Below are 22,851 nucleotides of genomic sequence, written 5' to 3'. Positions count from 1 at the left end.
ATAAATAAATAAATAAATAAATAAATAAATAAATAAATAAATAAATAAATATTAAGTATAATTGCAAGGCAGAATCAATTTGTGTATAGAAAATGGAAGTTTATTATTTAAACAAAACAGAAAAGGGTGGCCCAGAGATAGCTTACAGAGACAAACTTAATTTTTTTTTTTTCCTTTGAGACAGGGTTTCTCTGTGTAGCCCTGGCTGTTCTGGAACTCACTCTGTAGACCACGCTGGCCTCGAACTCAGAAATCCGCCTGCCTCTGCCTCCCAAGTGCTGGGATTAAATGCGTGCACCACCACTGCCTGGCTTATTTTTATTTTATTTAACCATAGGTGACTGAAAATAATTCTTACCTTGCTCAAGACAGTATAAACAGTTCTTAAGAACCTTTGATTTTAGTGATGAATTACATTTTCAGTGTACTTTTGATTGTAGAAATGTTTCCAAAAGACTACAGTGGCAAAGTTCCTCCCCTGCATATCTTAGTAGTTGTTTTAACTCTGAAGTTTCTACTATGACCTGGGATGTACACACCAACAAGGGACTATCTAATTAATAAATAATGAGACCTCATTAGAATTCTTCTCCTCCTCCCTAAATACAAGAACCTTCATTTTTAACAGAGTTATGCATGTGATTTAGGAGTGTAGCATAGGATAGTGTCTGTCTCCTTTTTAATGTGGGCAATGCTAGTACAGGGTTTTAGGTACTGCTTGCTTTTTTGGTATAAATTTTTGCTTATGTGTACTCTTAAAAGTCAAACTTGTGTTTTATTTAATAAATTGTCAGGAACTCTAAACTATGGACTCTTTGTTTTCTGTTGGCTTACAGGGGTTTAGTGGGGCAAGAGTTAATTTATTATTTAAATTATTTATTATTATTTCCTTAATTTATTATTTATTTATTATTATTAAGTCTTGGGGGCAAGCCTTGTCTGCTGCTTTTGTTTCTGCAGGGATCCTTTCTGTTGCACATGTAGTAGACAAGGAGATTGTAGCCATGTGTACTTGGGCCCTAACAAAAGAGTCACTTTGAACAGAAATTTGAATTTATTTTAGCCATTCTTTATCACTAGCTGAAGAGTGTTTCTATTCAATCTTTGACAAATTATTTTCCACCCATTAAACGAGCATTGGGAAATAGTATACAGTAGTGCATCTCTCACATATGTTTTTGCCTATGTAGTTTTGAAAATGTCTATTGGGGTTTTTCATAGCCTTTAAGATGTCAGAGTAGTGGGACAGTGAGTAAAGAGTGGAGTCCATAGAGATGCCATTTTTGTAATTTATCAGTATTCTAAGTTTTCTTGTATAAGAATAAAATCTGAAATTTTCTTTAATTTACAGCATTTGGCCCTGGCTAATTTCTCTTCTAAATAGTTTCCATCCCCGTGAAGATGATCTCTCAAGTACTAATGGTAAGAGATGCCTAAACTGTGTATTGTCTTCTCTTACTCTATCAGTAATGGGAGGTTGAAAACCAACGAAATTGGGCTTTTGGTGAGGCTTGTTTGTTTTACTTTAAGTTTGATGTTTCAGAGAGGCTCTGACTTCTGGTACTGATGAAGTGACTACATGTGGGTAATTTTCCTAAAGTCTCCTTGGATACTCATTAGAGTAGACATTCATGACCTTTAATTTCTGCCCATTTTCTTCCCCGTCTCTTCATCATTACTAGCTGTTTGGGAGTTTTGTTTGGTTGGTTTTAGGTTTATATATTTTACGTGTATGAATATTTTGCCTCATATTCATACCATGTATTTTCCTAGTGTCCATGGTGACAGAACAGGGGCTTGAATTCCTTGGAACTAGAATTACAGACAGTTGGGAGTGGGTGCTAGAAACCAAATTTGGGTTCATGGAGTACTCTTTAACTTCTGAGCTCTCTCCCCAGCCCCACTAGTTTTGTTTTGTGTTGTTTTGTTTTGTTTTGTTTTAAGGAAATGATGTGAACACCAGTCTGGCAGATATCTACACATCACAGAGAATTTAGTACATAAGGCATAAAAGACAGACTTTGCCAATAGATTTCCCATAGCATTATATTTTATATTCATAGTGCATAATCTAGACATTCTCCTGTGTACAGACATAGGAGTCATGTACCACTTCAGACATGCTTTTAAATTTAGCAGTGTAATGTTAACATTTTCATTTGCTGCTAACCAGTTTTTACTGACTTCGTAATATTTTACTTCATATATGTGTCATAGTCTATTATCCTGTCCTTGACAATTTTCTTATCAAGGCCCTGAGAAGATAAGTCAGTAAAATGCTTCACTTTTCAATCATGAGGACCTAAATTCAATACCTAGAATCTGTGTAAATAATTTCCTTCATACCTGGAATCCCTCTACTGGCAAGCCAGAAACAAGAGGATTCCAGGGCTCTCTCTTGCCCACCAGTCTAGCCTAATTGGATAGTTCCAGGCCAATAAGAAACCTTTTCTCAGAGGAGGTGGACTACATTCCTAAGGATGACACACCTGAGGCTGTCCTGGCACACAAACATACATGTGTACAAGTACACACTTTCATAATTTAAATTTTCTTCATAAATAGTGCTATACTAAGCAGCATGGAGCTTTTCCCTTCTTTCATCATTAGTAATTTGCAATGAGTTACTGGGTCTGATTTGGAATGTTTGGAATAATGCCCAAGATTATTTCTCGTACGCTCTCACTGATATTACTGTTGTTGCTGGATAACTTACGTCACATGTAACCTAAACATTGGGCTTACTAGATTTGATAATGAAGCTCTAGATTCTGTTTTTGATTGGTTTGTATAGACATAGCTGTCCTGAAACCAGCCTGTAAACCAGGCTGGCCTTGAATTTAGGGATCCACCTGCCTCTGCCTCCTGAGTGCTGGGATTAAAGGTATTGCCCCACCTAACTAAAATTGTAAATTCTTGAGAGAACAGATGAGGAAGTTCTTTGTGCCCAGCAACTTGAGTGTTTGGTATTGAATGTTAGGGATATCTAGGGCTCAGAGGTGACAGTCTGCATTTCCTTGGATAACTTACTTATCTTTATAAGGTGCTGACACTGGAGAGCAGAAAATGGACATGAAACATTCTTCACATACCTTTTATTTATTCACTTTTTTAATATCTTAAAAAATAATAAGATTTTAATTGAAATATTTGCAAATTTTGGCATCTTCCTTTCTTTAGCCACACCACTTCCAGAGGAGTTTGAATTACAAGGATTCTTGGCTTTAAGACCTTCTTTCAGGTAAGTAGTTTTGAAGTGTTTTCCAGTGTTAAAATTTGTAGAAATCTGGCCTACCTGTAGAGGAGTCTTTGATTTGTCCCAACTGTGTCATCTTTTCTTTAACATTTGTTGGTTGGTTGGTTGGTTGGTTGGTTGGTTGGTAGGTAGGTAGGTAGGTAGGTAGGTAGGTAGGTATGGGGGTCAAGGAAGTGGGATATGGGCATGGTTTGTGTATGTGGGTAGGTGGTGCGATCAATGTGAAATATTTCAAAGAAATACAGAATAAAGAGATGAAAAATAAAATTGTTCTCCTAGGTGATGCTTCACAAATTCTACTTTTTTACTTCCCTTAAAATTAAGGGTTGTCTTAAAAGGGAACCTTTCAGCCATGCATGTTCATTCTTATATTTTGAGTCAGGGTCTCACTATGTTGCCCGGACTATCATAGAACTAACTTTGTAGACCTGGCTGGCCTCAGACTCAGAATCCCACCTGCCTGTGTTTCCTGAGTACTGAAATTAAAAGGTTTGAGCCACTTTACCAGGCTACTTTATTTTTAAGTAAAGTTGACTATATGTTTTTGCATATCAGTAGTAGTGACAGGGCAGTGAGTGTGGCTCAGTGGGTTAGAATTCTTGTACAAGCATGAGTGTGGATCCCATCATCCACATAAAAGCCAAGCATACTGTACTCCAGTGTGTAGCTGGAAAGAAAGAAAGAGAGAAAGAGAAAAAGAGAGAAAGAAAGAAGAAAGAAAGAAAGAAAAAGAGAGAGAGAAAGAAGGAAGGAAGGAAAGAAAGAAAGAAAGAAGGAAGGAAAGAAAGAAAGAAAGAGAGAAAGAAAGAAAGAAAACAGGTTCAGTGAGAGACCATGTCTCAAGGGAATAAGGCCAAGAGTGATAAAGACATCCATAGTTCCTCTCCATGTGAGTTTGCGCATGTTTCCTTCTACGTTACACACACCAATTTTACAAGAAATTAAAAAAAAAAATCAGCAAGGAGGCAAAGTAACCCCCTTCTGCAGTCCCCCCACTCCCACTTGTCTCTTTCCACCCTGCCATTTGGTCTACTTCTGTCTTGTTCTCTCCTCTACCTTTGCTATCCTATCCCCACCTTTTACTCTGCTTCACAGTGTATCTCCCACTGGGTTTTTTCCCCCATTTCTTCCCAAATAGCTATCTTCCTTTAGCCTACGAACATGTTTTTGTTGTTGTTGTTGTTTATTCTATAAAATAAAATTCACAATCAGTTTCTGTCTTTCTCTGTTGCTGTGCATTTCTCCACACCACAGATTTTCCTAGGAGCAGTTTACTGACTCATTTCTCAACCTGCTGATACTTAAAACTAACCTTGTTGTCTTAGTCACCAAATTCTAATGGCTCTGTTCTTACAAAAGCTATGAATTTATTTTTTTTGTTAGCTACTTTAAACTGCTACACAAACAGTCTGTGAAGGTTTAATCCTGAAAATATAATCCTAAGATTTAACTTCTAAAAAATTAAAGCAAAGACAAAAACAGTTTAGTCACAAATACTGTTTAACATCTTTGTAACAGGTTATCATTCCTGCTTTATTCATTTAAGCATTTTTAAAAATTATTTTATCTTTTTTAGTTCTTGTAGCATAAGGTCCATTGACACACTTTATTTACCAATTCAGAAATTAGAAAACCCATTGTGTTTTGTTTTCTTTTTCTCATCAAGGGTTATAATTCTATTACCAAAATGCCTCTAATATTCAGCATTCTCAAGTGACTACTGACAGTGTCTCATGACAAAATCAAAACTCAAGTTTACGTATCGATCGTTATTCTGGATCTCCTTTAGCTTGACGTCCAAGTTTGAAAACTGTCCACCTCTCAGTGCCTCCTCACACGTCAGCTCTCACTCACCCGCTCACACCATCCCTTTAGCTCTACTTCTGCCTCCTCTTTCCCCCATCCCCATTACTTATATTTACTGTGCACTCACTGTGTCCTTCTGAATAGCTCTGTATTTTTCTTTGTATACTTTGTTCATGCTACACTAGAGCTTCTTCTACACTAGAGATACCATCTGCTTCTTGGCCTTCTCCCTACTGTCTTGGTCAGTAGCTGTTCTCCTGATAAGCTCCAGCTCCAGTGTCACTCAGAAATCTTCCCATAGTTTTTTGGAAGGAATTCAGTTCTTTCACTTTTTTTTTTTTTATGTGGTTTTATTATAAGGTTACTGGGTTTAATTTTAACTACTTTATCTCAAGATGGGAACTGTTTTTCACTTATCTTTGTGTTCTTAAGCCTAACTTGTTCAGTGACATTTTGGATTGGAGATATGCGTGATTTCATTATGAAAAGCCCAGGGTGTCCTGAAACCTGCTGTCCTGCCTCCCAACTCCGAAATGTCAGAATTACAGGCATACATCATCACCCCTGACTTCTCTTTATCTTTTAAAATTAATGACGGGAGATCTCAGGAACCCCTTTGCATATTGGGTTACTCTCTGTCCATATACTTTATAACAATTGTACACTTTTCTGATTTAGAGAACAAAAAGTACAATGATAGTTTTTGTAATAGGTACCTCAGGAGCCTAGAGATAGAGAGATGGCTAGCTAACACTTTTTTGCTCTTGCAAGGGGCCTAGGTTTGATTCCCAGTACTCACATGGCAACTCAAAAGCACCTGAAACTTCAGTTCAAGGGAATCCAATGCCCTCTTCTGGCCTCATGGGTTTCAGGCATACTTGTGTGTGTGTGTGTGTGTGTGTGTGTGTGTGTATATAGCAAAACACTTCATGCACATAAAAAAATAACAGATGAAGAAATGTGTATCAGAGACTCTTAGTTGTCTGAGACAGTGTTTATTTTTGTAGCCTTGGCTGTCCTAGAACTACTTGGTAGACCAGACTGAAACTGACCTCAAGTTCACAGACACCCACCTGCCTCTGCCTCCCAAGTGCTGGTATTAAAGGCATGCATCACCACCGCCTGCATATAATGATTTTTTTTTTAATTAGTCAAAGTATTTAGAAAACGGCTATTTGGGGTTTCATACAATGATAGAGCTTTTTCCTGGCATGGACAAAGACATGGAGTCAATCTTAGGACTCCAAACAAGCAGAATCTTCAATAACAAAACCTATGGATTATTTGACTTATTACCTAGAAAGTAAAATATTACATTAATATAATGAACCTTGATTTTATTTCCTGCTTTGTTTCTTATATTTGGGAATACAAATTCAAGCAAATACAGTTGATCACTTGTAGTCTATAGCCTGTGTGGGAAACATCTTGATGTATTTACATTTGGTTTCCTGGAAATTTTCTTCAGTATTTAATCTGTTATGATGTGCTATGTTATTTTTAGGAACTTGGATTTTTCCAAAGGCCATCAGGGTATTACAGGAGACAAAGAGGGTCAACAACGACGAATACGACAGCAGCGTTTGATCTCCATAGGGAAATGGATTGCTGATAACCAGCCACGGTATGCCCATGGCCTACTCCTGCACTCCTCTCTGATCCCTTTATTTGTCACACACATGTGTACCTCATGTATGTCTTAGACTTTGTTATAAAACTGTGATGAACTAAGTATTGGTAGCATACCTTGTTGGGAGATCGCAAGTGTATTTAGTCTCTCTTCTCCTGTTGTCTATGAGAAGAAGAGTTAATCTTGCTTTTCTTATTTATCATGAGCTGTTCCAGTTTGTAAACATCTGTATTATTTGAATTGGATTGGACATTGTTGGGTCCAGTGAGTGATTTGTGTGGCAAGGATGTGCTGGTCAGTTTCAGTCAGGACAGAGCAAGACCGTGCTTCTAGCACTAGTTAAAGACAAAGCAGATGAGGTTGCTAGTGTAGTGAGAAGAACACAAGTTTTGGAGTCGGTTAGGTTCGTGTTGTTTCTAGCTTGGATCTTTTCTGCAAACCTGGCATCTTCCTGATGGGACATATCCTGTTCAGAGTCAGTCAGCTACTATTACTTCTTAATGTTTGTATTTAAACTCCTGCCATGCTCTGTGCACTTGAATGCTTGCATGCTTATCATACCATTTCTGGGCTTCACTTTTATCTATAAGTATATATAGCTCCCTTATAGGCTATGTCAAGAACAGGTTAGTGTCTTAAATCATGCTCAGTAAGTGTGACCACAGTTACTAGAAGAGGAAAGATAGGAGACTGAGTGTGATGTGGTGATGTGAAATAACACTCACAAGAGTCTCAGTTACTGAGGAATACTGTTCATGCTAACTGAATCTGTTATCATTATAGTCTCTTTCCTTGGTGATTTTGTCTGTTTGTTTGTTTGTTGTCTAAAAATAATCATTGAAGTTACACACAATCCACACAATTGAGTTACTGGTTTTTGTAGTTTATGTTTTTTATATATGAACTTATTCTTGCTTTTTTAGGCTGATTCAGTGTGAAAATGAGGTAGGGAAATTGTTATTTATCACAGAAATCCCAGAATTAATACTAGAAGACCCCAGTGAAGCCAAAGAGAACCTCAACCTACAAGAAACATCTGTGATAGAGTCACTAGCTACAGATGGGAGCCCAGGACTGAAATCAGTGCTGTCTACAGGCCGAAATCCAAGCAACAGCTGTGACTCAGGAGAGAAACCAGTGGTCACCTTCAAAGAGAACATTAAGCCACGAGAAGTGAACAGAGACCAAGGAAGAAGCTTTCCTCCCAAAGAGGTGAGAAGGGACTGTAGCAAAGGAGTAACTGTAACTCAGGATGACGGACAGAAGGACAGCAGCAAGAGGAGAGCTGAGACCAAGAAATGCACCTTAGGAAAGTTGCAGGAAACAGGAAAGCAGAGTGTGGCAGTGCAGGTAAGCTGTATTTGAACTATAAAGCAGGGAGAGGAAGGCTCACACAAACGGCAAGGTTTCTCGATTTGTTCATAAAAACCAGAACATTAGCCATTCTGAAGTTTAAGTGCATTTTTTTTAACCTATAGGAAGGTATGTGTAGACAAAGCCGTGGTAGATGGTGACTTTATCGTTTGAAGGAGTACCTGTGTCAGTGACGTTCTCCTTAACTAAGTGTTCCACATGGGGTTGTATTTTTCTTTGGAAAGTATAATTACCAATTAATATTACAGAAGAGTTTTGGGGTTTCATAGCATCCAGTAGAATTAAAAGTATATTGGAGCTTTCTGCGTGCCCCTCCCCCCCCCCCCGAGTTATTGCAGGCTGTGTGTGGTAATAATATACACCTTTAAACCCAGCACTCAAGAGGCAGAGGCATGTGGGTCTTTGAAGTAAGAGACCAGCCTGATTTTATATACTAAGTTCCAGACTAGCCAGGGCTACATAATGACCCTAACTCAAAAACAAACAAGGTTCACTGTACAAAGTAAAACTTAACTTTTTGAGAAAAATGAAGCACCTTTTCTTGACATAATATTTTGAGCCAGTGGTGTTATACAGTAGTATCCTGGTTCAAAAATTGGTAAAAAAGACCTTAAATCTTGTTTGAGAAAAGCACTTCCCAGCTACTTATAACCCTTTTTATACCTTTCTAAAAGGGATACTGTTGTTCATTTCATGTAATACAAAGGATCTTGATTTTTATTAATACCATTAATATTTTGGTGACTGTGTAAGAAGCTGTGTGATTTGTTAGCTGATTGTGTGGCAAATGTAGCTGTGTGTCTTGTGGACCTCTATTGCAGTAGGCTGCTTATCAGCAAGAGTGCCCCGCTTGATAGAATGGGGGGGGGTGGCAACAAAATGTGGTTTCCCTCTTTTTTAATTTGTCGTGTGTTTTGCCGGTACACTTGTGTACATACATATATATGAAGGTGAGAGAACAACCTTAGGTGTCATCCTCAGGAAGGCCGTCTGCTTTCTTTGAGACAGGGTCTCTCATTGACTTAGAGCTCAGCAGTTAAGCTAGACTAGCTAGCCATCGAGCCTTCTTCCTGACTCCTCGCCAGCACTGGGACTGTAAGGGCTGCAGCTGATATTTTTGCTGGGTTTGGAGATTGAATTCTCATTCTCCTCGTGTACAGGCATTTTACTAACTGAGCCATCCTCTAAACTACACACACATAGGAAATGGCCTGAAGAGAAGAAAAGGCAAAGGAAACAAAAAACAAAACCCCACCAAATAAGTAGACCCATGTTTGAGGACTAAGTCTAGCATCTTCTGTCTATCCTCTGTAATGGCCTCCCAGTAAGGCCCACACTGATAATAAAAATCTCCTTTTCTGTCCTCAGTCCTTCTCAAATCTACTGGTAGATAACAAAAGTAAATCTGACATACAGGTGTGGCAGGCAGTACATTCCTGTAATCCCAGCATTTAGAAGACAGGCAGGAGGATTGCAACACATTTGAGGCTCGCCTAGGCTACATAGCAGGACCTCTCAACAATACAGAATGACAGTTTGCAGACATATGATTATCATGCTTTTTTTCTGTACCTGTTTTCTTGCCTTTTGCTCAGCCTTGAGGACTGCCCGTGGCACCTCCTTGTTAACTTGATATTTAGAACTTTAAGCCTGTTTGTTGCTGCTGAAAGTGTTCTTACATTTATTTAAAGAGCCTTAAGAAGTGCTGCCTAGTTAAAATTAAACCAGGAGCCATGATATGTCACCTATGAGATAAGTTTTCATTAAATCAGAATTGAGCATCAAGAGCCCTAGCTGAGTCGGCTAGTCTTTCAGCCTGTGGGTATGAGATATCTCACTTGTACAACAAATGATTTCTACATTCCTTTTCCTTATTTTTCTGTGATTATAAGAAACCAAAACAAAGCCTGGCAGTGGTGGCCCAGGCCTTTAATCCCAGCACTTAGAGGCAGGCGGATTTCTGAGTTCGAGGCCAGCCTGGTCTACAGAGTGAGTTCCAGAACAGCCAGGGCTACACAGAGAACCCCTATCTCAAGAAACAAACAAACAAAAACAAAAAACAAAAAAACAAAATAATTGTGTTAGTAAATGAAAACCTTTGTTTCTTTTACTAGTAGTTTATTTTAATTTTCTTCTATTAACGTATATAAATATAGTAAGGTTTTAAATATTTTTCTTAGAGAAGGTACTTTTTTCTAATATGTGGGTACCAGGTTTTTATGGTTAGTTTTGGTTCTGTTGATTGTAGGTAAAATCTCAGACAGAGCTAAGAAAGACTCCAGTGTCTGAAGCCAGGAAAACTCCTGTCACTCAAACTTCAAGTCAAACGAATAATTCTCAGTTCATCCCAATCCATCACCCTGGAGCCTTCCCTCCTCTTCCCAGCAGACCAGGTAAATACACATTCTTCTGCTTGATTCCTTTAGTGTGGGACTTTCTGTTCAGTCAGTCACTGGATAGTTTGTATTCTTAGGGCAGTGTTACTAAGCTGAACTACAAAGGGAAAAAAAGTTCAGCTTCCCGAATGGTTAAGGGACTGTGGTTGAGTCATTTCTATGTAGTTAACAGATTTGTGCTGGTCAGTTACTATGAAGATTCCTCCATGATGTCATTAAAACATGAAAGTATCTTTAGGAGAGTGATTACTTTATGTTAGAGGAAAAGAAACCAATAGTTTGTGTTTCTTAATGTCATGTTAAAGACCTGCATTGTTGCTTTTATAATATGTAAGAAGCACCCTCTTCTCAAATTTTGCAGCTTTCTTTTGTCAAGTTTCTTTAGAACTAAAGCTATGTTCTTCTGTTTTGAAGGGTTCCCGCCCCCAACATATGTTATCCCCCCTCCTGTGGCATTTTCTATGGGCTCAGGTTACACCTTCCCAGCTGGTGTTTCTGTCCCAGGAACCTTTCTTCAGTCTACAGCTCACTCTCCAGCAGGAAACCAGGTGCAAGCTGGGAAACAGTCCCACATTCCTTACAGCCAGCAACGGCCCTCTGGACCAGGGCCAATGAACCAGGGACCTCAACAGTCACAGCCACCTTCCCAGCCACCCCTTACATCTTTACCAGCTCAGCCAACAGCACAGTCTACAAGCCAATTGCAGGTTCAAGCTCTAGCTCAGCAACAACAATCCCCTACAAAAGTCATGCCAGCTTTGGGGAAAAGCCCGCCTCACCACTCTGGATTCCAGCAGGTAGGCAACAGTGTACTGTCAACTAAAATGGCAAGGAATGCTGAGATAATTCCATGTTTGAACATTAATAAATAAATGCTACTTAAGTTTGTGTTGTTAGGAAGGTTAAATGTTTGCCCTCTTGCTTTATTTGCAAATGGTGATATGGTAGATCCTATGTCCATGCTACTTAATTGCTAGCTCTATTAAAGATTTTTCTGTAAATCTTACTTTCTTAATGTGTATACATGTGCAGGTTTGTGGGTAAGTGTATGTGTACGTGTGTTTTGTGCTTTAGTGTGGAAGCTGGAAGATAGCATCCTCCTTAAAAGCTGGAAGATAGCATCCTCCTTAAAAATGCCTCCATCTCCTTTCAGACAGGGTCTCATTTGCTATAGCTCACCAATTAGGCTAGGCTACCTGGCCCTAGATCTTCCTGTCTCCACCGAGTGTATAAGCATGTGCCATCATGACCAGCACTTTTGCATGGGTTCTGGGGACAGAACTCAGTTGCCTTACCAGCAAAACAGAAGGGGGAGCATCTGTCTGATGTGCACATTCATTAAACTTTTTAAGTAATTTAATTGAAGAAAGATGGGAATTCAAAGTCCTTGTCTTCTCAAAATCTCTGAAGAAGTAAGGGAGCTCCGTTTTTGCCTAGAGTATCAACTGTCAATGAGATTGCAGTTTATCTTCATCTTGTTGACAGGCTCCTCTTTTTTAGTATCAACAGGCAGATGCCTCCAAACAGCTGTGGAATCCCCCTCAGGTTCAAAGCCCACTAGGGAAAATTATGCCTGTGAAACAACCCTACTACCTTCAGACCCAAGACCCTATAAAACTGTTTGAGCCGTCACTGCAACCTCCTGTAATACAGCAGCAGCCTCTAGAGAAAAAGATGAAGCCTTTCCCCATGGAGCCATATAACCATAATCCCTCAGAAGTCAAGGTCCCAGAGTTCTACTGGGACTCTTCCTACAGCATGGCTGATAACAGAGCAGTAATGGCTCAGCAACCAAATATGGACCGCAGGAGCAAACGGTCACCTGGAGTCTTCCGTCCAGAACAGGATCCTGGGCCCAGGATGCCATTTGAGGTATGTGACTGTTTCCATCACCAGGTTCTGTGGAGATCGGCCTGGGGTTGTATAACTTGAGAATGTCTCAGATACACACAGCTTTTTAAGTTGATACATAAAAAATGGATACATATTTATGAGAAGTAAACATTATAAAGACTATTCATGGTATACGACTTGGCCTCTTAAATCATGTGCTTAGTTTGGAGAAGAGTTCAGTAGCTGAACTGTATTACTGAATTGTACTGGTCTGGCAGAAAAATTATCTAATGGCATTGTGATAAGAGAATTCTGAGAAGAGCTCCTTAGTTGGGTTGAGTCATCTAAATTTAAAAATAGGTCTCATGGATATTTAAACAAATTAAGTGGAACAAAGTCAGTTATCTTCTTTCTCTTTATGCAAGAGAAGCAGGTGCATACACTGGAAGGGCTGCTGTCTGTGTTAATTTCTCTCTAGCTGCATTACCGCTGTGTCCTGCTCTGTCTTGTGTCTCTGTCTTCCTTCACTGTTGGCCTCACCATCTTTCGTTTGTAATTTAGCCTTTTCCTCTGTGTGCTACATCTCAGCCATGTTATCTGACTAATCAATCACACTACTATTCTTACGTGCTTTTGTCCCTAATTGCATCTCACAGTGATCCTTTCTGTCACTAGGACCCCAAGAGCTCCCCTCTGCTTCCTCCGGACCTGTTAAAGAGTCTGGCTGCCTTGGAGGAAGAGGAAGAGCTGATCTTTTCTAACCCTCCTGATCTTTACCCAGCTCTGCTGGGTCCTCTCGCCTCTCTCCCTGGACGAAGCCTCTTTGTATGTATTTGACATAGTTCTGTTTCTTGCTCTAACCACAGCTTCTTTTCTGAGGTTTTTAGAATACTTGGATAGGTGAGATCTTCTTTCTGGGGCTTTCCTCTGTATAGGAATATGAAGTTTATTTCAGTATTGCCAGTTAGTACTAGCTCTAGTTCCCTCAAATTATAGAGTCATAGCCTGGATATGAGTTAGTCAGAAAGTGACTTGTGATGGTCTGCCCATACTCTATGTGATGCTGGCAAATTCACTTCCTTTTTAGGCAGTATGTACACCTAGACTCAAATTTCAGATATTGTATAATACATTATTTAAGGATTTTGAGGTTTTTTTAAACTCTTAAGTGTATATAAAATGTATATAGAAGTTTTAGAATTGATTAATTGAATTGTTTGGCTCACAGAAGCATAAAAGAGGCCTGGTCTAAATTCAGAGTTGGAATTGTAAAACAAATTGGGTAAAAATGGAGAAACTGTCTAGAAAAAGGGTTAAAGACTATAAATGAGTGGCTATGAATATAAATAGTCAGTATAATATAGAATAAAATGAAAGAATTGGTTACTGATATCTGTTTGAAACCAGTCTTCTAGAACCCAGGCTGCAGAACATCATTCTGTATACTCGGTAGTGTTTACATCATTTTAACTGAGGGTTTGGGGTATGAACATAATGAAGCCTCTTCTTCCCTCCCCCCCCACACACACATTTTAAAACAACTTGAAAGGATTTTTGAGTTTTTCTTTCTAGCTTTTTCTTTCCTATAAATATAGGGCAATAATCCATTTATCGGAGAGTCAGAAGAGATAGCTGCCATTCCTAGTCCATGAGTTTGTCTGGGCAGTTAAAGGCTTCCCTGAGGGCGGAAGCATAGATAGGGGCTACAGCAGCTCAGCTGGAATGGCTCCTACTGCAGATGGGCCTTCGTGTCCTTGGCCATTAACTCCTGCCCATTTGCATGGGACTGGTGCTTGTGGAACAGAAATAAATGGGACCTTTTCACAGTGTCTCTGGTTTTTGCTTGCCTTAAAAAAAAAAAAAAAACAGTTTAAAAAAAATAGCCTTTCTTGTACTTAACATAGTTGACAATGTTAAGTACAATGACAGTGTGTGAAAATGCTTTACATATGGTGGATGTTCAGCAAGTTATTAAACTGTTGTCTATTAACAGGAAGCATTAGATCCAGCTTTCTCTCCCCTGACTCCACCCTCAATAACTTTCTTAGGGCCATTAAATAGAAACTCAACTTAGTATGTCACAAAGGCAGCTGCTTTAGAAAACATGGAAGCAAAACCAGCTATCAAAATGGATTTGAAAGCCTTTTAAGGTCAATATTGTTTTAACATTTTAGAGAGTAAAATCTGCCAGAATAATTCATCTTTTGTAAGGGAATCCCTGAGGCTCGTATCTAAAAAACAGTCCTGGTTCCTGTCAGCATTTCTGCACTGGACCAGACAAACACAGAAAAGAAGGTTCTGATTCACCTGTGACAACTGGCACTTAGCTGGTGTCATGGTATTGACAGAGTGAACTTATTATTAACCTTTCCTAAGTCCTCTACTGTGGGACACATAGACATATGCTTAAGTGTTCCTCTTTAACTTGAAAATAGAAGAAATCACCTTTTTTTCCTCCCTCTACCTCGGACTGAAGAAATCCTTACTGGAGAAGCCTTCCGAGCTCATGTCACATTCATCTTCTTTCCTGTCCCTTACTGGGTTCTCTGTCAACCAGGTAAGCAAGGTTAAGAATTTCATTTTATGTTTGTATTGTAGACTGATTTGTCTCTGATTACTGTTAGACTAGTGACCTGTATACAAGTTTGAGCCTTTTAAATTTCTCATCAATACTGAATTTCTTAGAGCTTGGTTGACTTTTTATGGCCTCACATAAGATAGTTTACATAGAGCAAAATGCAGAGTGAAAGAAAGACTAGAAAACGAAAGTGAAAGAAGTTAAAGTCATTGCAAGTCTTACTAAGAACTTTATAGGTCTGCTGAACATCTATGAACATGACTTTCTTAGATCTCTTTTTCTGGGTTGTTAATTTAATCTTTTCAGGAAAGATATCCAAACAGCAGTGTGTTCAATGAAGTATATGGGAAAAACCTGACAACCAGCTCCAAGGCAGAGCTGAACTCCTCGGTCGCCTCCCAGGAAACATCACTGTACTCCCTTTTTGAAGGGACCCCGTGGTCTCCGTCACTTCCTGCCAGTTCAGGTATTAACTCTAGTCCTTAGATTATAAAATTTGCCTTTCCTATACATCCATATTGACTAGACATTAGTCAGATTCTATACGTAGGAGGTTTATATATTGCTTCTCATTTTAAAACTGTTTTGGGGACTCTTTATTTTATGTGTATGACCGTGTGCCAGTGGGGGCCAGAAAGAGAGTGTTGGAGCCCCTGGAATTGAAGTTATAGGTGGTTTTGAGTTGCCATGTGGGTGCTAGGAATCAAGTCTAATACTCTTAACTGAAAAACCATCTCTCCTGCTCCCTTTTATTTCATTTTTATAGTCTTAATTTATAGTAATTCTTAGGATCCAAGATACAGTCAGACACAACAGTGATCAGACAGACTGCTTCCTGGCCTTTATTTGGCCTTTTCTCCAAAACCTTATTACAATGCTTTCACTCAAGTTTTGACTACCACATCTGAAGAAAATGTCAGTTCTTGGTTTGGTGTGAGAAGCCCCTATTTATGTTCTTACGTTGCTCTTACTCAACAGATCATTCAACACCAGCCAGCCAGTCTCCTCACTCCTCTAATCCAAGCAGCCTGCCCAGTTCTCCTCCAACACATAACCATAATTCTGCTCCATTCTCTAATTTTGGACCCATTGGGACTCCAGATAACAGGGATAGGCGTCCTGCAGATAGGTGGAAAACTGATAAACCAGGTGAGATCCACATTTCTTTATCTACCAGGTGAAGGGGAATGACTTGCTCTGATTTTGCCTGAAGTTTGACATTTGCCACTTAGAAAACATTTTGTATTCTTGCCTATTGTTCTCTCTCAGCCATGGGTGGTTTTGGCGTTGATTATCTCTCAGCAGCGTCGTCATCTGAGAGCAGTTGGCGTCAGGCTAGCGCTCCAAGTGGCACCTGGACAGGCCACGGCCCCTCCATGGAGGATTCCTCTGCTGTCCTCATGGAGAGCCTAAAGGTGAGTGGGCGTCACGAGGCTCCTGCCGCAGCATCGGCTCTGCATTCATCCATGGGAGAGTGTGCAAATGTTAAAGGGCTTAGTTTCACCCTAATGGTAAATGCTGATAAGTTTGAGTTTAGCCTTATTTGACTAATTAAGAATATGTAATTGTGTTTTGTTTGCCTAAAACCTTATATTAAACTTACTCTGTCCTGCCATACAAGCTTTAGTAAAGACTTGACTTAAAACAGTTTCCCTTGGACATGTTGGTGCATGTAATCTCAAATAAAGAGTGGTCAGAGTAGGAGGAATGACCCTGGCTTGGGGTTAAAATACTGTAATTTCACTCTTCACAGTGTTAAAATTATCTTAGTTAAGAACTAACTAGCCTTGAGAGTTTCATGACTTTTTAGAGCTGAGTTGATTGGCATTTAGGATCTATTTAAAGGGACATATTTGTCTTTATGGGTGGCTGAGAGTTAAATCCCTTTTAGACAGCCAAAGCATTTGCCCTCTGCTGACAAGTTTTGGGGCTGTTTTTCAGTCTATCTGGTCCAGTTCCATGATGCATCCTGGACCCTCCGCTCTCGAGCAGTTGTTAATGCAGCAGAAGCAGAAACAGCAGCGGGGACAAGGTGCCATGAACCCTCCACACTGAGGCCACAGTAGCGACCCAGGGAATGAAGGCTCCATAAACCATGGCATGTTGGGTTTGCAGGACTGGCCCACACAGTCCCTGCAGGTGGCAGCCCTCTTGTCTGTTTCTTGCTGTCGAGAGGGTGTAAGTGTTCCACCAGCCCGCTGAGTGTGCACGAAATGTTCGCAGTGCAACAAAAAGAAAAAACCATCAGGAACTCTCGTTCCCCCGGGGCTTTCCGGAGGGAGAGAGGAGCTGCTGTTTGTCCCACTCGGTTACTGATAGCACGCCTCTCACCTTCTCCACCGCGCATGTCCCCAACACGTGGGAAGTGGAAGCTGAGAAGGGAAGGCAGATGGGAGAAGCCAATAGGAACTTCTCAGTCCTTTTTTCCTCTTTGGGGAATAAAATAGGAATCCATTATGAGTGCTTTGCTGACTGAGGATGTAGTTGAAATTATTCTTAAACATCTTTTATTATTACTCTCAGTAGCAAAATATCACACTGAATTCTTCCATACACAGGCGAATTTCTAGTCAGTGTGGAGCAAAGACAGTCCCGTTTGCTGCTCCTGTGAGAGGTCGGTGGTGACAGGACAGGGAACTGACCTCTTAAGCCAGTGGGAGTGTTCCATAAGGGAGAGCACAAGGCCTCTTAGAAGGTTCTGGTAGAGGCCTTCCTCCAGCCTGGAAACTCCAGCAGGAAATGCCCTTCACTCTGTAGGTGCTCGAGCCCCAATCGAGGATGCAGTGTGGGTGGTGCTGCTGGGCTAGACCAGCAGATGGCTGCTGTACGATTTCAAATTAATGTTGTTGATTCCTACACTTTGCAGTAGCGTAGCAAGCAGTCTCAGAAGGCAGGCTAGTCCATTCATGGCCTGGAACCCATTTTAGTAGGTGGATGCTTTCAGTGTGGTTCTTTTTGTTGAGTTGGTTTTTGTGTCCCCATCCTGCTTCCTAGCCTCTTGCACCAGTCTCCACCCCTTTAGCCATATGCTGTACCGTAGTCATTGTTTTTCCCTACCATGTACAACATCTCGCCAAGAAACAGCAGCATGGGGCCAGCACTTGGGGCCCAAAAGCTGGTCTGAAGAGGAAGGAAGCGGTAGTGCGAGCATCGCTGCAGAGGAGCCAGGCCCTGCCCAGTCCTAGGCTCCTGGCCTTCACCTTAAGGATGAAGTGGAAGGCCACGGGGACAGATGCACACTGTGCACAGAAGAAAACACAACAGACGCCACTTTGGAGAGGGCAAGAGAAAGGAATAAACTCTTTATTTGATATTTATTAGGAGGAAAGAGGACTGAAAATGTTCTGTGTAGGAACAGAAGGATGGACAGCATTTCTGTTAGTCATTTCCTGGAAAAGTAATATTTTAATGGGAAATTATGGAAAGAATCTAAATGTCCAATTGCTGTGCTAGGGTAAGGATTATTTTCTGGGAGATGTGTGTGTGCGCGTGCGTATGTGTGTGTCCCCACATATAGCTGTCTACTCTCCCAGAGGGCAAAGGCTAAGTGTGGGAATTAGTGTGGAGCTTAGCTGAAAGACAGCTGTAGAGCAAAGCACATCCAGGAGCCCCAGGTGTCAGTGGGGTCTGGGCATCCCTGCAATGAGATGGGGTAAGGTATTGCTCATGGCTCTTCAGAAAGAGTGCTTGAAGCCCCAGGCTCTTTTAGTTTGATATGGTATTTGGATTTTTTTTTTATTTTGTTTGTTTTGTTTTTGAAAGGTCTGAAAGTGAAACCCTTCACTCAATGGCAAAAGAAACTGTCTGTACTGCTCCAGTCCCTCCCTGTGTCCATCTTTGTCCTCTTCCTGTTCCTTCCCTGCTACCTTCACCCAGTTTGTGTATGTAAGCTCTGCATTCAGACAGCTGCAACATTCCGATGTTGGAAATGTCACTGATTCTTGCACCTTAGACCAGCCAACAGGTTTACCAGCTCCCTCCCTGTAGTGCCCACTTCCCATCTATAGCCCCAGTCTGCATGAGAATTTGGTGTTTGGAATGTTTATGACTCTCGGTGGGGTTCCTCGCCTTGCCATCCTCACTGTGGGGTAACGAAGAAGGGGAGGAGAATCTTCATCAACTGGTTTTGTGTAATAAACTTTCATGTTTTGTTTTGTTTTGATTTGATTTGATTTGGGGTTGGTTTTTTTTCCCCTGTCTGTCTGTCTGTCTGTGCAAGATCTGCAGCTGCTGAAATCAGCTTTGCCTTTAATTAAACCGTGTTCTCTCCAACCAGATCTGTGTGTAGAGTATTTATTCTACTGTAAAGAATACAGAAGTAAAAATACAGCTTAGAACTTCATCTGCTCACTTGTCAGGAAGGAACAACGACGGCCACAGCGGGGTAGACTTGAGGATGAGTTTTGCTTAGCATCCAGTGCTTATTGTAGAAATGCTAGTTATAAATGGCTGTCATAGGGACATAGGCTGTCATAGGGCTGTAAAGGCTAGAACAGTTCATTTTGTAGCTCATCAGGAGGCAATTCAGAGATAGTTAGCTTCTGGACTATAAAATTCACTGAATCTGATTAAAAAGCCAACTATTATCCTTGAGGTGGTTTGTTTCTCTTCCTGTTTGTCCAAAGTTTCCAAAGGCAACTTCAACAGTGCTGAAGACCAGGGCCTCACACTGCCTGGCTTCTCATCTAGATTCTGATTCCATGTAAGAGTCACATCCCATCTGCTTTTCACTTGCACTTACACAAATTTGGGAAAGAACAAAACCATACATGTGCTGCTAAGAGTGGCAGGGCAGTAAGGTCCCTAGCTGTAGTGCTCAGGGATCCTTGTTCCCAGTTAACCTGAAGGGTCACCAAAATGGCATGGGTCCTGTCATGTGCATTAGTCTTGAATAACACTTGTAAAGCCCCAGACTGTAAAGAGCTCCCTTTGAACGCAGCCTTTCATCAACCCAATTGTTAGTGGTTTATGTTTACTATGGAATTCTAAATAATAAATGTCCATCTGAGAAGGCATAAAGGGCTATCAAAGAGTTTCATTCTCCATGGGACTGGATGTTGTACTTCATAGGAACCTCATTCAGTCTGCCTTTTTTTTTTTTTTTTTAATGAGTTGTCTGTATGCCTTCAGGATTACATGTTAATTTGCTTTAAGCTTCTGGAACCCAACCTATTAATAAAGGAAGAATATTTTTTCCACTTAGCTGTTGGGCTTGGACACTGGGTGTCCTATTTTTCATAGCAGAAAGGTATACCCATTGGTGTGCAGCTCTGGGGAATTCTGAAGTACATTCACATAGCCAGCACAGCACCGCGTTCCCCCCCAAACAAACAAACAAAAAAACACGTCATGTCCCTTCCAGAAAATTCATCTCCCCCTTCTCCATCCGTAAGGAAATCTTCTGAATTGTCATTACCATGTGTCAGGTTCAGTTTTAATAGGGAAATGTTAGTCTGCATTTTCAAACTGGTATGTTTGTATAGCACACAGCAAAGATGGATAAATCTTACAAAAAAAAAACAAAACCAAACCCACCCTTTTCTCCAGCTCCGTAGATTGTAGCGCATCCTAGGCTTCTCTGGGAGTGCCTTTCAAATTCTTGGCTGCACATCCTTCAACAAAAGCTTTAGGGAAAATGCCAACTTTCCCTTTACACTCCCCTTCCAGCCATTCTTCATTCACTGATAAAAAGCAAAATATACACTGATTACTAAAAATAGGAAAGATTGTACCATCATGAGTGGTCCATAGACCCTGTTAGCCATTCCTTGTTCTCATTTGTGGTGACAAAATAACTGGAAAGTAATTTGAGATTAAAGTGAACATTAGCTTTTACCACCTTAATGGGGTTCTGTTGTAGATGTGGTAAATACACAGTAAAATGTAGGAATTACCATAAATAAGACTGAACATGAATCAGGTCAGATTTTTTTTTATTTTGTGTGGTTTTTCGAGACAGGGTTTCTCTGTGTAGCCCTGGCTGTCGTGGAACTCACTCGGTAGACCGGGCTGGTCTCGAACTCAGAAATCTGCCTGCCTCTGCCTCCCAAGTGCTAGGATTATAGGCGTGTGCCACCACCACCCGGCCTTAAGAAACAATTTTATCTGAGCTTTTCTGGAGTCCACTTTGATAACATGAAAGGGCATGTTGGTGAGTGCCCTAATAAGATTCAAGGCCTTAAAAATTGGAGCTAGTGATGGGTTTAGTGTGTTTGTAAAATAAGCATTATAATAGTCCTTTATTTTAGGCTTTTTATAAAATACAGGCACTGTGACTAAATACTCGAGCCTCAAAGTAACTCAGTTACAACTTACTGTTTCCATTTTTACTAAGGACAGGGATATACAGATACATTCATCGAATTGGATCATATACGTTCATTATATTATCTAGACAGATCACAGAGGCATTCAGAAGTTGTCTTTGGGTATTAGAACCTTCTTGCCTAGATCCTACCTTCAGAAGGGCAGGGCCAGCTCTTGGAAAATAGAAGCTGGGAGATTTCTTAAGTTCCAGGTCAGCCAAGGCTACATAATGAGTCCCTGTCTTAAAAAATAAAAACAAAAATCAGAGCCGGGCGGTGGTGGCGCACGCCTTTAATCCCAGCACTTGGGAGGCAGAGGCAGGCGGATTTCTGAGTTCGAGGCCAGCCTGGTCTACAGAGTGAGTTCCAGGACAGCCAGGACTACACAGAGAAACCCTGCCTCGGAAAAAAAAAACAAAAAACAAACAAAAATCAATAGTGTGGGAGTGTGACTGGGCATTAGTTTTCCCCAGCTTCTCTCTGGATACTGAAGTGTAAACCACTACCTTCACCCTTCCTATTTACGGATGGGTATGGGTTAGAAGCATCATCTTTGCCTGGGTTTTAAGAACATATCTTAGCCAATGTCCACCTGCAGAGAATACCAGCAAGTCACAAGCATGTTAAAGTTTAGGAAATACTTTATAAATGAAACAAACCAAGCCATCCATCACTGCTGGGAGCAGTTGAACTTACTCCCAGCTCCAGGTATGCTGAAATCTGTCTCCCATTGTTATCTTGAGTTCCACTACAGGGGCCCACTTCCCAGCTTAAACCAGAGACTTCCATGAGTCATAGGATACAGTGTCTACGAAAGGTTTTTCTCGTGTGTTCTCTGTTATTTTGCCCCTGACACTACTACCACACACACCAACGTTGGATGTTACACAGTGGTGCCACGTCCTTAAGTCCAGTCCTTAATTGATTTTCCAGTCTCCTTTGAAAGAAAACTTTTCTTCTTCATATGCTCTGTCCAGGTAAGCTTCAGATCTCTCAGTCTTAGATTTACTATTCTAATCAGCAGTATGCTACTTTTCATTAGTGATGCTCAGGCTTTGTGAACAGAGAAACGGCTCGACTGAATCACAGCAGTGCTTCCTGATAGTAATTAGACCAGTGTGCCCTAGGAACTGCTGAGAAGTGCATCTGACCCAGACTCGGGAAGAAGGGCCAAGAAGCTTAACCCTTCAAAGGATGCCTAGGCATAATGATTCTTCATTATGAGAATCACTGAAGACTTCTTCAGTTACTGCTTCACTTTTGTGTGAGGGTGTCTGTGTGTGTGTGTGTGTGTGTTGCATAAGCTTCTGCACACACAAGGGTCAGAAAAAGTTGAGTGTCCCACTCTATCCGTTGTTCCTTTAAAATGGACTCTCACTAAATCTGGAACCGAGGTCCAGCAAGCGCCACCAAGCCACCTGTCTCTGCTCCCATAGCACTGGAGTTAGAGGTATGAATGTGGCCACACCCAGATTTTCACATGCATGCTAACACCAACACTGTTACACTTCCTGCCCATGTCACCGTATAATCCCTAGGTTCCGGATAGTCAGGTAAGTCACTGACAATTGGCTGCCTCTACAGCGGAATGGGCCTCCTCTTCTCTCTGGAAAGTACTTGATGGTTTCTAGCAGAGGCTAACTAATTCCAGCCAGTTACATTCTGGAATAGTC

The 22,851-nt window shown here is 40.8% G+C and overlaps 2 protein-coding genes across 8 annotated transcripts in view; one reads left to right on the top strand and one right to left on the bottom strand.

Moving 5' to 3' along the window:
* The window catches only part of Smg7 (SMG7 nonsense mediated mRNA decay factor), a 63,923-nt gene extending 44,773 nt beyond the window's left edge, over positions 1–19,150 (top strand). For 2 of the 7 annotated variants that reach the window (XM_028775737.1, XM_028775739.1), the window contains 12 exons: positions 1,352–1,422; positions 3,181–3,241; positions 6,567–6,686; positions 7,616–7,904; positions 10,315–10,459; positions 10,877–11,259; positions 11,963–12,334; positions 14,772–14,852; positions 15,180–15,339; positions 15,852–16,022; positions 16,143–16,288; positions 16,815–17,893. In XM_028775737.1, coding sequence (XP_028631570.1) covers positions 1,352–1,422; positions 3,181–3,241; positions 6,567–6,686; positions 7,616–7,904; positions 10,315–10,459; positions 10,877–11,259; positions 11,963–12,334; positions 14,772–14,852; positions 15,180–15,339; positions 15,852–16,022; positions 16,143–16,288; positions 16,815–16,928 — 2,113 coding nt within the window. In that variant the 3' untranslated portion in view covers positions 16,929–17,893. Of the gene's footprint in view, positions 1–1,351; positions 1,423–3,180; positions 3,242–6,566; positions 6,687–7,615; positions 8,043–10,314; positions 10,460–10,876; positions 11,260–11,962; positions 12,335–12,970; positions 13,121–14,771; positions 14,853–15,179; positions 15,340–15,851; positions 16,023–16,142; positions 16,289–16,814 lie in introns of all 7 variants that reach the window. The other 5 variants (XM_028775740.1, XM_028775742.1, XM_028775736.1 and 2 more) reach the window with 5 other exon arrangements.
* A 1,129-nt stretch (positions 19,151–20,279) lies between these two features.
* Ncf2 (neutrophil cytosolic factor 2) overlaps positions 20,280–22,851 on the bottom strand; it is a 31,990-nt gene continuing 29,418 nt past the window's right edge. Inside the window, exon 15 of the mRNA XM_028775743.1 lies at positions 20,280–20,554. Coding sequence (XP_028631576.1) covers positions 20,442–20,554 — 113 coding nt within the window. The 3' untranslated portion in view covers positions 20,280–20,441. The remainder of the gene's footprint in view (positions 20,555–22,851) is intronic.

This window comes from Grammomys surdaster, unplaced genomic scaffold (assembly GCF_004785775.1).
Source record: "Grammomys surdaster isolate TR1022 unplaced genomic scaffold, NIH_TR_1.0 259, whole genome shotgun sequence".
Lineage (NCBI taxonomy): Eukaryota > Metazoa > Chordata > Mammalia > Rodentia > Muridae > Grammomys > Grammomys surdaster.
This window is presented reverse-complemented; position numbering and strand designations above follow the sequence as displayed.